Source organism: Rhincodon typus, chromosome 36 (assembly GCF_021869965.1).
Source record: "Rhincodon typus isolate 14 chromosome 36, sRhiTyp1.1, whole genome shotgun sequence".
NCBI lineage: Eukaryota > Metazoa > Chordata > Chondrichthyes > Orectolobiformes > Rhincodontidae > Rhincodon > Rhincodon typus.
Window position 1 is genome coordinate 3,639,858 of NC_063367.1, and position 18,311 is coordinate 3,658,168.

At 41.3% G+C, this 18,311-nt stretch overlaps 1 protein-coding gene across 2 annotated transcripts in view; it reads right to left on the bottom strand.

Annotated features, from left to right (window-relative positions):
* The window catches only part of znf609b (zinc finger protein 609b), a 98,782-nt gene that overhangs the window by 41,497 nt on the left and 38,974 nt on the right, over nt 1-18,311 (bottom strand). For both annotated transcript variants that reach the window (XM_020534299.2, XM_020534300.2), the window contains exon 2: nt 3,188-3,275. In XM_020534299.2, coding sequence (XP_020389888.1) covers nt 3,188-3,275 — 88 coding nt within the window. The remainder of the gene's footprint in view (nt 1-3,187; nt 3,276-18,311) is intronic.

The window sequence follows — 18,311 nt, forward strand, 5'->3', positions numbered from 1 at the left end:
ACATTTGGATAGATACATGAACAGTAAAGGTTTAGAGGGACATCGGCCAAACCCATGTAAGTGGGACTAGTTTAGTTTGAGATTATGGTCAGCATCGACGAGTTGGACCAAAGGGTCTGTTTCCATGCTGTATGATTCTATGACTCATTGGATACCTTCTAATAATCTATTTTAGTGAGGTTTGTGCTTAGCTGGGGTATTGAGGTGACTAGTTAAAAAAAAATACAGTAGATTTTTAAAAACTTCTTTCCTTTTTCATTAAAGGTAACACTTTTCCCATTCCTGATCTCTTGAACATTAACTGTGTGGTTCTGATGGAATCACTAAGATGTAGGCAAGGACAACTCACTACAATTGTCCTGATCAACCTGTTGCGGCAAGGGAAAATCTAGTTTCTGCTTTACACTGTCCCACATCAAACCAGTTGGGATCAGAAGCATTTGGGATAAAGGAGTGTGGGTGGCAAGTCATTTCCATATTGTGTTGAGGTGAATTGGCTCTATGCCCTTACTAACTCAAAACTCTTCAATGTTTGGACAATTTCCATGCTAACTGTCTTACAGTGAGTGAAACTAACTTACATGCAAATTCGCAGAATTAAGCCAATTAAAATTAGGTACTGAAAGAAACAACAACAATGTTCACTGTCCCTATACTTAATCAGAGCAGCTTAGGAAGTCGCCCAAGATGTTTATTGACTGAAAAGTCTACCCCTCTTACTTGAAAGTTATTTTAAGTATCTGATAATTCAAAAACATCAGCATGAATTTTGATTTTACAATATTTATATTGTTTAGCTCAAGTTATTTGATAATTCAAAACAAAAATTAAGCATAAAAAAATTTCTAGATCATCAGAGATAGCGTAACAGGTGCCAGAATATTGAGCAACTGTAGTGGGTGGTGATGAGAGCACAGAGGAACCTGAGCCAATCCAAGACATTCACACACACGGCAGGAAAACAGAGGCAGATACCGGGACAGTTAGAGGAATAGTCGATTGGTATGGTGGGGAGACTGGGCCTTCCTGTGGATCATTAAGCTACGTGAACGTCCCTCATCACACCTGTTGTTCAGACTAGGCATGTAATCAGACGGGAAAACATAATAAATGCTCCACGTACAGCAGCGGTAGCAGGGTGCAATGTGTCATCAATGTATTTACTATTCAAGAGTAAATTCAAGACTATACTAGTCAAGAAGCAGGAAGCTTACTTAAGGTTTAGGAAGCATGGATCGGACAGGGCTGTAGAGGTCTACAAGGTAGCCAGGAAGGAACTGAAGAATGGACTTAGGAGAGCTAGAAGAGGGTATGAGAAAACCTTGGCAGGTAGGATCAAGGAAAACCCCAAGGCTTTCTATACTTCTGTGAGGAACAACAGGATGGCCAGAGTGAGGGTAGGGCCAATCAGGGATAGTGGAGGGAACTTGTGTGTGGAGTAGGAGGAGGTAGGGGAGGTCCTTAATGAATACTTTGCTTCAGTATTCACCAGTGAGAGGGACCTTGACGTTTGTGAGGACAGCATGAAACAGGTAGATATGCTCAAACAGGTTGATGTTAGGAAGGAGGATGTGCTAGAAACTTTGAAAAACATGAGGATAGATAAGTCCCCTGGGCCAGACGGGCTATACCCATGGTTACTACGGGAAGCGAGGGAAGAGATTGCTGCTCCTTTGGCAATGATCTTTGCGTCCTCACTGTCCACTGGAGTAGTACCAGAAGATTGGAGGGTGGCAAATGTCATTGCCTTGTTCAAGAAAGGGAATAGGGATAATCCTGGGAATTACAGACCAGTCAGTCTTACTTCTGTGGTGGGCAAATTATTGGAGAGCATTCTGAGAGATAGTATTTATGATTATTTGAAAAAGCACAGTTTGGTTGGAAATAGTCAGCATGGCTTTGTGAGGGGCAGGTCATGCCTCACAAGCCTTAATGAATTTTTTGAGGTTGTGACAAAACACATTGATGAAGGTAGGGCGGTGGATGTGCTGTATATGGATTTTAGCAAGGCATTTGATAAGGTTCCACGTGGTAGGCTCATTCAGAAAGTAAGGAGGCATGGGATTCAGGGAAATTTGGCTGTCTGGATACAAAACTGGCTGTCCAATAGAAGATAGAGGGTGGTAGTAGATGGATCAGCCTGGAGCTCGGTGACCAGTGGTGTTCCGCAGGGATCTGTTCTGGGACCTCTGCTCTTTGTGATTTTATAAATGACTTGGATGAGGAAGTGGAAGGGTGGGTTAGTAAGTTTGCCGATGACACAAAGGTTGGTGGAGTTGTGGACAGCGTGGAGGACATTGACAGGGTTCAGAGCTGGGCAAAGAAGTGGCAGATGGAATTCAACCCAGAAAAGTGTGAAGTGATTCATTTTGGAAGGTTGAATTTGAATGCAGAATACAGGGTTAATGGCAGGATTCTCGGCAGCATGGAGGAACAGAGGGATCTTGGGGTCCACGTCCATGTCCCTCAAAGTTGCTACCCAAGTTGATAGGGTTGTAAAGAAGGCGTATGGTGTGTTGGCTTTCATTGGCAGGGGAATTGAGTTTAAGAGCCATGAGGTTATGCTGCAATTCTATAAAACTCTGGTTAGACCACACTTGGAATATTGTGTTCAGTTCTGGTCACCTCATTTTGGAAAGACGTGGAAGCTTTAGAGAGGGTGGAGAAGAGATTTATCAGGATGCTGCCTGGACTGGAGGGCAGGTCTTATGAGGAAAGGGTGAGAGAGCGAGGGCTTTTTTCATTGAAGCGAAGAAGGATGAGAGTTGATTTGATAGTGGTTTACAAGATGATAGGCATAGATACAGTGGATAGTCAGAGACTTTTTCCCAGGGCGGAAATGACTATTACGAGGGGACATAATTTTAAGGTGATTGGAGGAAGGTATAGGGGAGATGTCAGAGGTAGGTTCTTCACACAGAGAGTGGTGGGCATGTGGAATGCGCTGCCAGCAGTGGTAGTGGAGTCAGATACTTTAGAGACTTTTAAGCGACTCTTGGATAGGCACATGGAAGATAATAAAATGTAGGGTATACAGAGTAGATTGATCTTAGTAGGATAATAGGTCAGCACAACATCACGGGCCGAAGGGACTGCACTGTGCTGTACTGTTCTATTTTCTATGTTCTATTCCAATACCTCTCACCATAGATTTCCATTAACCCCACAGTTTTATCCCTTTGCTTACCTTGGGGGTGCCCAGTCATGTCTTGTACAGTCCAGAAGTGTTCCAACATAAGTTTTGTTTCGCCAGGTCACATTCACCACCAGGACACCTGGTAAGAGGGTGGAGAAAGAGAGAAAAACAGTTAGTCGGTTTAGACCATTGGTTTATTGAAAAATCATCATGGTCACAGGTGTTGAATTACGATGACAATACAAATGAAAAAGGTAATATGAATTCATAATAGTTATAGGCTGTCATTGAAATAAAAAAGCATAAAATAATTTATGAACATTATGAACATGAACAATATAAAAACACAGGTATTCTTAACTTACAGAATAAAAATGAAAGGTCTATTGCATTCTGCATTTTAAAGACCACTGTTCATATGTTGCCAGCCCAAGTTCATTAAATTTGGAATCATTTAAATGTTATTTGTGAATTTTATAAAGTATGGGATTGGCCTGTCTAGTCATCTATTCATTTTGTTTCTTATTTGTAGACTGGTGTCTTTTCCCGTTCAAAATGAAATATTTGGTAACTCTAAGCATCATATACGTTTTGGTTTAATTTTAAAAAATTATCCATAAAGCTGTCTGCTGCACCATGTTCTTAAGTAAGCCAGGTCTTCACAGAATTAAAGATTTACTAATAGGATCTGCCCTGCAGGAGGCTAGCATTTGTAGACATTTGACTTTGCATTCTACTATGCTCAACCAATGAGTTGAACAATTTCAGTGCAGTTGCTGCGTCACATTTAATTATTCAAGAGATAGACTGAGGTAAAAAAACAGTTTTTATTCAATTGCGTTATTACCAATAGAACTAGAGACCTCTAGTAAACCTGTCCCTCTGCTCAGAGCTTCTCAGAGAGGAATGTGACATGTTGAAGATTAACCTTTATTAAATATTCAAGCTCTCAATGCAGGTAACAGGTTAGCACAAGTCCGAGAAAATCTGCAGCATCAACCCCCATTTTAACAAGGCTTGCAATTTCAGTCCAATTAGAAGAGTATGTGACTTAGGATGCTTTATTCCTTAGAAGTGTTATGTTGTGCAGGTAAAGCGCGATCAACTTGCTTCTTCTACTATCCCTGTCACTCAGGATTTATTGTTGTCCCATTCTACTGCTGTTGAGGGACATTCCATGGCCTTGTTTACCAGCAGTCAATGATGGTCCTGGTCTTGGTGCGCTGACTTTAAGAATAGGCAGTGCTCATAACAGGATGAATTGGAGGCCTAGACTGCTGCAACTTGTCACAGCCAGCAGAATATGGATATTTAGGTCATTGATTCCATTTATCAAATCCAAACGTAAAGACAAAAATGACCCCTGTGAACCAAGCAATGATTGGCAACATCTGACAGAAAGGTTGGACTTGCTGCCAGTCTGCATAAACAAACAAAGCATCACACTGACCCAAGTACAACGAAGCCACTGTTCCATGCATTCCCTTTGTCAAGCTCTTTATATCCTCAAAAGAGACCACGCCAAGTTTCTGTTTCAAAATGAAAAATACATAGAATTCGAGCCCTATTGTAACTGAACCTTACAGGATCAGTTGGCATGATATTAAAAACAACATAAATGGTGCCAACCCTCAAAAAGACACAGTCATATCCAATTTATTCCGAGCAACTACTTGTAACGTGGCAGTTGCCCAACTTAATCAAGCATGGTGCAAAATATCTTTGCACAGCGATCAACTTGCCCAACTCCTGCAGAACAGGATACAGATAAGCTAATCAAATACATTACGTACCTGCAGTGCCAGAATTCCAGAAATATAACCCAATAGGTTGCTTTGCAGAGTTTATAAAAGCATACAGAACAAGACTACTAGGGACAGTTGCCCAGACAATTTCTTTGAAAAAGCCCTCAGTCTCACTTCTTTGTTTGTTCCACACAGACTTACAGCTCTTCCTTTTCAAAAAAGGACCCAACATAAAATTGTGTAGGAATGGCCTGGAAAACCCACGGTCCAAATCCCTCACCTCTGCTTGGGCAAGTGTCCAGAGATTGTGCACCACTCCTGCCTCTAACCCGCCACTAAGATGTTCTCACCGCGAGGGCTGCTAGGCACTATGTAGACACCTTGCGAAACCCAGTATCAGGTGACAGGTTCTTCACTCACTGTAAAGTCCTTAACATTAAGTTCAACATGAGTAAAGGAAGTTTTTTGGATCTTGCAGGGTTTTTCTGACAGCTCTGACACTAATTCCTGGCCGAATGAGATGAGAGTCCAGGCAGGAGCTAAGGGTTTGATCCTTATCAGTGGGTATTGAATTTGCAGTATACTTAACCAGGAGATTTACTTTATAATTACAATCACCAAGCCAAGTCAGAACAAGAACATCTTGTAAAATACACTGCAGACTTGAAGGGAGCCAACAGGAAATGCCAATGTCTCAGCTAGCAGCTGGAATATTTTAACAGGCCTTCAGGGGGCAGACCATACCTTGTAACTGTTGTAGTAGTAAACTCAGCACTCCAGACTGACCTCTCTCACAGGACACCTTTTAATCTCAAACACCCTGAACAGAAATACAAGATCTAAAAGCCTAGTTCATGCTCACCTGCCCCAACCAGTATCATTCCTGAGCTCTCTCTGCTTTCCTCCCAAAAAAAAAACATGCTCTCACCTCACGCTCTCTTTGAACTGGATGCTTCTAGGTCTTAGGGAAACGTCAGACCCAGATCAAATTTACATCAATACCACGGTTTTCCTTCCTTGGTTTGGTAGATTTAATTTCCGGCACAGCACACAGATAACATATTGAAAAAGCCTGACTATACCCTGGGACCCTCCTCCACCATGTGGAATAGTGGGAGTGTATGTGCAATTGAATTGCTCCCTGAGAACCTTCAGAACCAGACAACTGATTGGCAAGGGAGCTTCATAATCCCTAGGGTCAGATGCAAGTCTTTTCCTAACCCTGTAGCATCCTCCAGCCCTGAAAAAAACCTTTAAAAACTTTGCTTTCTCTAACCCACTTCCAGCCCTCACAATAAACACCCTACCATTCCCACACTAAAAAAATGACTCTGGTCCCTGATATTTGCTAATGCCACTAGCTTCACCCTAAATTCCTTCACAAGTTTAGGCCCAAGGTCTGCACTTAATAATACCATAAAACATAGAAGCACTGATTCTGCTTTGGCATTTAATGAAATCATGGCTGATCTGATCATCCTCAACTCCACTATCCTGCCTTTTCCCCATAACCCTCAGTTCTCTTACTGATTTTTAAAAAATCTCTCTCAGCCTTGGATATACTTAATGACCCAGTCTTGACAGTTCTCTGATAAACAATTCCACAGATTCACCAAAAAATACTGAATTCTGGTTTAACTGGGCAATGCTTACACTGAGATTATGCCTCCTCTCCGTAGACTCTCCCACAAGGGAAACAACCTTGCCATATCTACCCTATCAAGCACCCTAAGAATCTTGTGCTTCAATAAAGTCAATTCACATTCTTCTAAACTCCATAGAGTTCAATTTCAACCAATATAGCTACTGCTAATTCGAAGAGCCCTCTACACCCAGAATCAAAATCAACTTAGTGAACCTTCCTTGGACACCAAAACTGTTCAGAGTATTCTACATGCAGTATGATGAGTGCCTTGTATAGTTTTAGCAAGACTTTCCTATTTTTATACTCCATTCCCTTTAATTATGAAGGCCAACATTCCATTTGCCTTCCCTATGATATGCTGAATATGGATGCTAGTTTTTTGCAATTCATGTACAAGGATTCAGCAGTCTTCTTCCATTTAAATAATATTAAAATCTTCTATTCTTTCTGCCAAAGTTCAGAATCGCACATTTTCCCACATTATATCCCACTAAATTTTTGCTCATCTCAACCTGTCTATATCCCTCTGAAGATTCCTTATGTCATCCTCACTACTTACGCTTCCACCAATTTTTGTGTCATTTGCAAAATTAGCCATAATATATTCACTTCCTTCATCCCAGTCATTATATATGTTGTAAATAATTGTGGCTTCAGCATAGATCCCTGTGGCACTCCACTAATTACAGATAGCCATTCTGAAAATGTCCCCTTTATCCCAACTCTGTGTCTTCTATTAGTTGGTCAATCCTCTATCCATGCTAATAGACTACCCCCAACACTATCTTATTAAGTTGACCAATGTTTGGTATATTACCAAGTTTTTCGGAGATTACTACCAGTGCATCCACTATCTCTGTAACTTCTTTTAATATCGTAGGTCACATCCCATCAGTTCAAGGGACTTGTTTTTTAGTCCCATTAATTTTCTCTAGTGACAATTAACATATTTATTTCCTCCCTCCCCAGGTCTCTTAAATATTTAGCATCTTTGGAATATATTAGTGTCCTTTTCTGTGGAGACTGATATAAAGAAACTTTTTCAAATCCTATGACATTTCCTGGCTCCCAATTATTTCATCAGCCTTGTTCTCTAAGGGGCCAATGTTCACTTTGTCCTCTCTTTTCCTTTTTATATATTTAAAGAAGGTCTTACCATCTGTTTTTATATTAGTTCCTAGTTTGTGCTCAGTTTTATTTTCTCACTCTTAATTATTGTTTGCCATCTTTTGTTAGCTTTGAAATCTTTCCCAATCCTCTGATTTACCACTAATCTTTGCTACATTGTACAATCTTTCTTTCAATTTGGCACTGTCCTTAACTTCCTTGGTTAACCATGGTCGGTTTATCGGCCTTTCTAGGATCCTTCTTCCACCCTGCAATGTTTTGTTTTAAATGTCTGCCATTATTCATGACCTGTCTTTTCTGGTTATCTCCTTCTCCAGTCCTCCTTGGACAACTCTGTCCTCATCCTTATGTAGTTACCCTTACTTAACCTTGACACAGTTGTTTCTGACCCAAGTTTCTCACTCTCAAGTTGAATGCTAAATTCTGCCATGTTATGGTCACTGTTTCTTTGGGGAGCTCTTACTCTGTTTCCGAAACATCCTCCCAATTTTCCGCTTTTTATGGCCCTGCTTAAAACTGGTCACTCGCCCTTGCAACTTCACCCTCTGTTCAGAGTCAAAATCTGCCTTAACATTTTCCTAAATGAGCTATATAAACACAAGCTGCTGTTGTTATCTTTTGTTGCGACTGTGGCAAGAGACAATGTTAGTGAGATTGAGTTAAATACAAGTTCTTTACTCCCTGTTTCTAAAATTACTCAACGTGACTCAGAGCAGATAACCAAGAGGAATCGTGAGATACCCTTTGTGTTCTTTACCACCAAAGCTGGAGGAAATAGTCCTATGACCTGTACAGATGGTCAGTCATAGCTAGGATTTCAAGCTACTTCTTTGGGTCTGGGAATTTTCGGTTCAACTTCTGCACTTCTTCAGAATAGACTTCAACTAATTGGTACCATTTATGGCCAATTACATCATTAAATTGGCTGTTGATCTGGATTGGATTGAAATAAAGTAAGCTAAGAATATCAGGGCTGTCAGACACAGGATCCACCTCAGCAGACAGCTAGCGTATCTCTCAAGGGATCTCACACTTCCTTCCTCCCTGCAGCACACAGTAGAGCATCAATTGAACTTTAATAAGTTGCTAATTAACAACAAAAATCATCATTGCATCCATCGCTGTTGGGAATACAGAGAAAAATCAGAACACGTTGTGGCAAAACCTCCTGGTTCATTTTTAGTGACAGTGATTTTAAACCAAGATCACGGGCTGAAGAACAATTCAAAGAAAGAAAATCAAGGAAAGATTGAAAGCTGGTGCTTAAAACGATTAGGGAGCTTGATTGGATAGGTAGGGAGAAACTTGTCACTGGCAACCAGATGTCAATGGTGGTGCAAGAAGCCAGATGGGAAACCAGGAGTTCTTTTTTTGAAAATTACAAGTTATGGTGGCCAGGACTGCACTACTTGTAGGGGGCTTGATGCAATTTGATTAGTAACATTCAAAAGGGATTCTTTTGAGTACTCAGAAGAAAACTATTCCAGGACCATGGAGAAAACGGCATGAGTGTGAGACTAATTGGATTCCTCTTTCAAAGCGCGGGCATGAGTTTGATGGTCTGAATGAGTAATGAACGGCCAGTCACTGATTTTTTTTTTAAACCTTTTTCAGGTCCTATTGTATTTTAAAAGAGATAATTTCATCAAAATATTGGGTACTCTGCAAGTTACACCCATCCATTTCTCTTTAGGAGTACATGGCATCAGAAGACTCCCACACCAACCATAAGCATCATGCTGTTGAAAGAGCAGACTAAAAAGAGCGGACTGCGTGACCAGTTCCCTTAACACACCATCAAAGGGCACAGGACTTCAGAGGCGGACAAAAAAAACAAGTTACAGCACATGCCAGGTACTGAGTTCATTGACTAATAGGAGTAATGACTTTTGGAGGCTGGGGACTGTTCAGGGATGATTATACCATGCTTCATAACATGGATATATTGATTTCTGTTCATTAGAAAATATAGCGACATCAATTAGAGTGAGGCAGAGTTAACCCCACAGTGACTTCACTGTTACAACTGATTTACAAGTGCATGCCCAAAGCCCTGCAACAGGGCAAGACATGCTTAACACTGCATGGTGTAATAAGTCTGTGGTAAATGATGGAGTACCGAATGCACACCTTTGAAGGAGAATTATTCCTCCCCAGTCCCCAGCAATACCATTCCAAGTGGAACAATGATCGACACAGGTTTATTCTGTACTTTTCTTTAAACAGCCCTTTCCCCACAGGCCCACACATTTTGTGGTCAGCACTGCTATTCAGCAACAACCCCTGTTAACCTCATTTCACTTAACACGTCAACACAGATTGCAGATGTTCCAACTCATTGAGAATCAGCGCGCTACCTTCACAGAATGCACAACAGGACGTTCAATGCAACAGTAATTATGCTCCAAGCAAGATCACTTCCATGCTGTTTATTTCATTTTACTTTATCAATATACCTGTCCAATGCCTTCTCCTTCATGTACTTATCTAGTTTCCCTTTAAATCTACCTATTCATATCAACCCTGACAAGTCTAAGAGTAAGTTTCATGTCAAAGCACTCTTCAGGTGGAGGGGATTTTCCTGAATTCCTTATAAGAGAGGTTTCAATAAATCAAATATTTATGGTCCTTACAATTGAACAGCACAGAAATGGAAATATCATTATGTTTGCCTACTAAAAATCCCATTGTAATGTTAAAGTCCTCAGTATTCCCTCATTCTCTTTTGTGAAAAAAAAATCTCAGTCTATTCAATCTTTCTTGATTGTTAAAAACCTCATCAGTTCTGGTATTCTCTTAATGAACAGATGAGGAATTGGCTTCTTAAACCACTTTGGTTGGCTACAATAAAGGTTTCAAAATTCTTCTGAGCGGGTAGCTATAATCACAATGTTCCGAGGAAGGGTCACCGGACCCAAACGTTAACTCTGACTTTTCTTCACAGATGCTGCCAGACCTGCTGAGCTTTTCCAGCAATTTCTGATTTTGTATGTGAAACTTCTAGGAAGTTGTGAATTAAACAAGCATACGCAGATCTAAGTTACAATGCCTTTTTATAACAATGTTCAATTCAGTTCAGACTGATTCTTGTTTATTAATGGTTTCGTGAGGTCAGCTCAACTTGGTATATTTATCTTGGAAGATTTAATCATGATGTAGACTGGGAAAATCAAACTGGCAGAGGTGATCATGAGGAACATTCGTCAAATGTAATGAGGATAGTTTTCTAGAATGGCATGTTGTGGATCCAACCAGGGACTAGGTTATTTTGGATCAAGAAATGTGTAAGGAGGCAGCTTTCAGAAATGATCCGAGTAGGGCGGCACGGTGGCTCAGTGGTTAGCACTGCTATCTCACAGCTCCAGGGACCCGAGTTCGATTCCAGCCTCGGGCGACTGTCTGTGTCAAGTTTACAAATTCTCCCCGTGTCTGTGTGGGTATCCTCCGGGTGCAGGTTATGTGGATTGGCCATGCTAAATTGCCTTTAGTGTTGGGGGATGGGTCTGGGTGGGATGCTCTGACGGTCAGTGTGGCCTTGTTGGGCCAAAAGGCCTGTTTCCACACTGTAGGAATTCTATGATCTAAAAGATCTGCCAGGAATAGTGACTGTAATAGGGTAGAATCTACTGTTCAATTTGACAGTAAGACATCTGGGTCAGGAAAAAACATTGTTATACTTAAATAAGGGGAATTCAATGAGAATGAGGGCATTATAGATTGGAGTGGACTGGAGTTTAGCAGAAAAGGCAGTTTGAGGAAAAATAGCTCATGATTCAAAGCAAAAAATATAGCCCAATGCAAGAGGAGGATTCTATAAAAGGAATAAACCATCCACGGCTAACCAGGGAAATTAATGATAGTATCAAATTGAAAGAAAAAGCACAGACAACGTGGCAAAAGTTGACGGTAAATTAAAGCATTGGGAATGTTTTAGAACCAACAGAAGATGACCAAAAAAAAAGGGAGAAAATACACTGAGGGTAAATACATACAGAGAGGAAACAGTGAAGTAGGCTGCTTAGAGAACTAGCCTAGGGAAATAATGATGGGGAGCCAAGAAATGGCAGAAGGTCAGTTAGCTTAACATCTGTCATTGGGAAAATATTGAGAGTTTATAATGAAGGATGTCATGGCACAGCATATAATTAAGCAGAATCAGCATGGCTTCATCAAGGGGAAATCATGTCTGATAAATTTATTAGAATAAATTGAGTTGGAAACAAACAGGAGAGACAAAGGGGAACCAATCAATATGCAAGATATTAGGATTTCCAAAAGACATTCAATAAGCTACTGCACATCAATCTACTTAATTAGAGAAGTGCCCATCACGTTGGAGCTGGTACATTAGCATAGAAAGATTGCCTAATAAATAGAAGACACAGAAGTGGATTAAAAGGGCATTTTCAGGATGGCAACCTGCATCTAGTGGAGTCCCACAGGGATCAATGCCAGGGCTATAATTATTCTCAGTACATATTAATAACTCAGATGAGGAAGTGAATGTACTACAGCCAAGTTTCCATAATACAAAATAGTTGGTTTGGCAAATAGTGAGGATGACACAGAGGCAGACAGATAGGTTAAGTCACCGGACAATGACTTGGCAAATGGAGCATAGTGGGGGAAAATATGAGGTTATGCAGGTGGATAGAAAGAATAGAAGAGCCACCCATTATTTAAACGGGGAGAGACTGAGAATGCTGCAGTGCAGATGGATTTGTGCATGAAACACAAGTTACTCATATATATGTTCGGTGGGTAATAGGGAAGACAAATGGAATGTTGGCCTATATTTCAAAGGGAATGGAATATAAAAATAGCGAAATCTTGCTAAAACTATACAAGGCAGTAATTACACTGGAATAATGTGAACAGTTTTGGTCTCCTTACCCAAGAAAAGATATACTGCAGTGGAACTGTCCAGGAAAGTCTCATTTGGTTAATACCAAGCATGCAACAATTTTCTTATGAGAGGTCGAAGTGTTTAGATTTGTACTTATTAGAGTTTACAAGAAAGAGAGATCTTATGGCAACACATAAGATTCTTTGAGGGCTTGCAGGGCAGATATGTAGAGGTTGTTTCCCCTTGTGGGAGAGTCTAAGACCCCAGGCAGAGTATGGAGTCACCCATTTAAAACAGATGACAAGAATGTTTTTCTCCGAAGGTAGTAAACCTGTGGAATTCTTTACCACAGTGGACTGTCAAGGCTGTATCGTTAAGTATATTTAAAGATGATAGATAGATTTTTAATAAGTAAAGAAATCAAAGGTTATGTGCATAATATACGAAAAGCAGAGGCAGAGATGATCAGCTTAACCACAATCTCACTGAATGGCAAAGTGGACTCAATTGGCCGAATGGCCTGCATCTGGTCCTAAGTCCTATGGTCAAGTGACCACTGTGGCCATCTTAAATCAGTGTGTTTTTCTATTTTAAAAGTCAACCACCCATAACAATAGAACCCCTACAGCGTGGAAACAGGCCCTTTGGCCCAACAAGTCCACACCGAGCCTTGGTGCATCCCACCCAGACCCATCCTCCTTTTACCCACCTAATCTACAGACCCCTGAACACTACAGGCAATTTAGCTTAGCCAATCCACCTAACCTGCACATCTTTGGACAGTGGGAGGAAACCAGATACCCGGAGGAAACCCACGCAGACACAGGGAGAATGTGCAAACTCCACTCAGATAGTCACCCGAGGGTGGAATTGAACCCGGGTCCCTGGCGCTGTGAGGCAGCAGTGCTAACCACTGAGCCACCGTGCCGCCCTGACATTCTAGTCAATCTCTGGCAAGGCTGACATTTGTTGCCCATCCCTAGCTACAAACTAATTAGCTTCTAGACCATTTCAGAGGGCAGTTAAGAGTCAACCACACTGCTGTGGCCCTGGAGTCATACCTAGACCAGACAATCTCAGAATCTCTACAGTGTGGAAGCAGACCATTCGGCCCACTGACTCCATACCGACCCTCCGAACAACATCCCATCCAGACCCACACCCCTTCCACCTATCCCTGTAACTCTGCATTTCCCATAGCCAATCGACCTAGCCTAGATATTCCTGAACAGTATGGGCAATTTAGCATGGCCAATCCACCTAAAGTGCATATTTTGGACTGTGGGAGGAAATCCATGCAAAAACAAGGAGAATGTACAAACTCCATACAAACAGTCATCCAAGGTCCCCGGCACTGTAAGGCAGCAGTACTAACCACTGAGCCACGGAGCCATTCTTGGGAACTTCACAAGGTAAGGATGACCTATTTCCTTCCCTTAAAAAGCATAATACTGAGCCAGATAGGTTTTTATAACAATCAACAGTTGTCACCATTAGTCTAGCTTTTGATTTCACTTTTTGTTTCAAATTTCACCATCCACCATAGTCGGTCAGATTTCAGTCCATGTCTCCAGAACGTTAGCCTGGAGCTCTGAATTGCTAGACCAGTGACATTACCACTACACCACTACATATTAACATCAGACAATACAAATGACTACCATCACAATGTCCCAAGTTATTTTTGCACTGTCATTACTACTTCTAAATAGTTTTTCACAACATGACAGCAGAAATGCACAGAATGGGAAGTGTGGTTTAAACAAGCTTTTATGCAAGTTTAAATAACTTACCTGCTTTTCAATTTTACCCCGTTTGAAATGAAGCTCAGTGCTCTGATTGCTGTTTTTATGGCTTTGTTAATATCCCATTGATCTTTTCATATTTTGCATATCAATAGTCCTAGACTCCCTTGATCTCTATCCCAATTACTTTCTAAGGAATACGAGGCCTTTTTATTTCTCCTACCAAAATCTCTCAGTTCACTGTGTTTAGATGCATCAGCCATTTTCCCAATTCTGAAATGGTGTCTTGCATTTTGTCATAGTTATGTTCCTATATTCCCCAGCCTGGCAAATTTTAAACTTGGATTTCTGATTCTAGGGTCCATATTATTCATAGAAATGGCGAAGAATAATGGTCCCACCACTCCAAACCTGTGGAATACCAACTCTCACTTTCTGCCATGTAACAACATTTAGAAGACACTTGGACAGATACATGAATAAGTAAGGTTTAGAGGGATATGGGCCAAATGCTGGCAAGTGGGATTGGTTTAGTTTGGGGAACTTGGTCGGCATGGACAAGTTGGGCCGAAGGGTCTGTTTCCGCGCTGTATGACTTCAAGTAATTTCTTTTTCAACCCTCTGCTCTCTGTGAATGCTTATATCAATGTTGTGTGTGAGTGTGTTTGAGTGACTGAGCATTAAAAGCAAACATACACACACACCTACTCTGTAACCCAATCCACATTGAGGTAATGTGTTCCTAATCGGAATGGAATGTGAGCAAGCAATCTGTACAACAAATTCACTTTTCATTAGGAATGAAAAGCATCAGCGTTTCCTGAAACCTGACCTCTCCTCAGCATTTACACAGATGAAATTGGCAAGCTGCCAGAGGTCACATTGGAGTAGTTTACCAGCAGTTGAGTGTTTGAACAGAACTAGCACTAAAAAGACAGATTACTTCCCTTCCCTCCAGATAGGTCTCTGCTTCCTCACCCATGCACTGCTCTACACAGACAAGATCCTTTTCCAACGGTGGCTTGTAAATTCCTGGAACTGTGTTTTGGAACTAGGAAAAAGCAAATTTATGGCTTTTTATTGGGGTCAAATTTGCAAATGAGTGAGTTGTGTTGGTTTTATTATGAAATTCAATACATAGCACAAGGATTTCCTCAATCATGAGTGTTTCCAAGAAACATCCATGAAAACTCTGCCACTCATTTACTCATGCAAGTGTCCTGTATTTACACTAGTAATGCACTGTTTTTGATTTGTGCCTAAAAACTCAGGCACAGCACGTCCCAAAGTCAGTACAAGTGAAATTTGATGAGATGTTGTTTCCAATTCTTTTAGGACTTTTCTTACTCAGGTCTGCACCAGACTTAATTGAATTTAAATTGCTGTACTGCAGTGAGACCTAGACTGTGTATCAGCGACATATTAGAGCATTAGACAAATTCCAGCAAGTTGAACAAAGGCCAATGTCCTTCTCAAAATCAGCTCTACAAGCATTCAGAAAAAAATCCTGCAAAATCAGTTGTGTTGGACTAGACACTGCATCGGATAGAGTCATAGAATACCTACAGTGTGGAAACAGGCCCTTTGGCCCAGCAAGTCCACATTGACCCTCAGAACATCCCACCCAGACCCATCCCCCTATAACACACCTAATCGACACATCCCTGAACACTAAAGGCAATTTAACATGGCCACTCCACCTAACCTGCACATCTTTGGGAGGAAACCGGAACACCCGGAGGAAACCCACGCAGACACGGGGAGAACGTGCAAACTCCACACAGACAGTTACCTGAGGGTGGAATCGAACCCGGGTCCCTGGCGCTGTGAGGCAGCAGTGCTAACTACTGAGCCATCGTGCTGCCCCAATAGCTGATAAGTTTCTCCCTGGCTAGGTCATTAGAGCTGTACACACGGAAACAGACCCTTCAATCTAACTCATCCATGCTGACCAGACATCCTAAATTAATCTAGTCCCATTTGCCAGCATTTGGCCCATATCCCTCTAAACCCTTCCTATTCCCGAAACGTCAGCCTCTCTGCTCCTATGATGCTGCTTGGCCTGCTGTGTTCATCCAGCCCTGAACCTTGTTGTCTCTATTCATATACCCACCCAGATACCTTTTACATGTTATAATTGCACCAGCCTCCAACTTCCTTTGGCAGTTCATTCCATACACGTATCACCCTCTGTGTGAAAAAGTTGCCTCTCAGGTCCCTTTTAAATCAGCCCCCTCTCATCTTAACCTAGTTTTGGATTCCCCTACACTGGGGAAAAGACCTTGATTATTCACCATATTATTGCCCCTCATGATTTTATGAACTTCTATAAGGTCACCCCTCAGTGTCCAATGCTCCAGGGAAAAAAAGTCCCAGCCTATCCAGCCTTTCCTTATAACTCAAACCTTCCAGTCTCGGTAACATCCTTGTGAATCATTTTTGAACCCTTCCACATTTAACAACATCTTTCCTATTTTGTCAACTCTCAAATGGCCAGCATTCCAGGGGAGGTCAAAGAAAATGCTACAAAGACACCCTGAAGCTATCCTTAAAAAATGGCAGCATTGAAACTGATACAGGAGGAACTTCAAGATGGCAACAACTTGTCCATCAAGCTCCAACACGCTGACTCTAAATGCCTTAATGATGAGGCAAAGCAGCAACAGAGAAGGAAATGAAGAAAATTCTGTACTCCAGATTTCCCAAACTTCCAGGACATATTTCTCCAGACAGGCCAAAGAGCTGTGGATTGGGAATTGTCCTGTTCAGACACTTGAAACTCCATAATAGAGAAACACAACACTGAATTGACATTATCTGTGAATCAAGGGACAGCTGATGATTTTAAGGTGCTGTGCTGTTGGTTTCAGTGCACTGGAAATTTATTTGAAACACTTCACAACCTTACTCCAAAAATTCCACACTCCAAAGGATGAGGCACTTGGAAAAGAAATCCTTGCTCTACATCATAACAAAAGAGGATTTAGGGCAGCAAAGTGGCACAGAGTGAGCTAACATGGCTGCAGAAAGCCACCCTCTCGCTGCTACCTCTATTGAGAATATTGCATTTATGCTCATTCGATGCTGCCTCTTACATTCTGGTAAAAATGAGCTCCATCAGAAAGTTAGGCACGCATTTCTATCAGCAAGACTGACTCAAAAACTGCTCATTTCAACATATGCGCCATCCAGGAAATTCCCAACCAAAATTCTTCTTCTCTGTATGTACCTGATAAAATATTGTAATTTACTGCTTCAAAATACCCCTCCTGATGCACTGTTTTGCAATATGCTTCCAATGATAGAAAGCTGCCAACAGTTTTCCCTCTTGTCTTCCTCTGAAAGTTGTGCCACTTCCCCAACATTCCATCCTGCTTACAGCCTTTTCCATGGACCCCAGCACCTGCAGTCAGGAGCCACTGCCCATGCATGAGCAAATGCCAAGTTATTGAATTGCAGTATCTCACAGACAAGACTGTCCCCAAATACATGTGGAATCTCCATGCATGAACACTGTGAAAGGGTTGTTCTGTGACAATTAGGAGTAGGAACACTGGTTAACATTCCCTCTCTGAGGGTCTCTAAGCATCATCATCCTTCCCTGAAGCCATCAGGGATGAGATAAGATGATCCAACACATACTGATGTTACACTCAGCTGCTTTGTGCATTGAGATTGTTTATAATCCACAATGATTAAAGATCATTGACCTGATACGTCTACCGTTGTTTTTATTTCAGATTTCTAGAGTCTGCAGTATCTTGTTTTTGGATCATTGCAACCAGTTATATCATTGTCATGATAGGTGTCCAAATTTCTCCATTTAATAATCCAATATTTAATTTGAAAGCAGTTACAGAGCCAGGCTGTGTTTTGAATTCACTAAGGATGTAGTTAGAATGCAATCTATGATAAGTAGGATATGGTCTCACAGGCAAGCTATGCTTGCTCTGGTTAATAAAGCTGCAACTGGTTACATTGCAGTTCCAGTTTTGAAGATGTGCAGATAGTTTTCTCAAACAGTGTTCATGATTCACATGAGTTTTCCCACATTGTAAGACCAGTG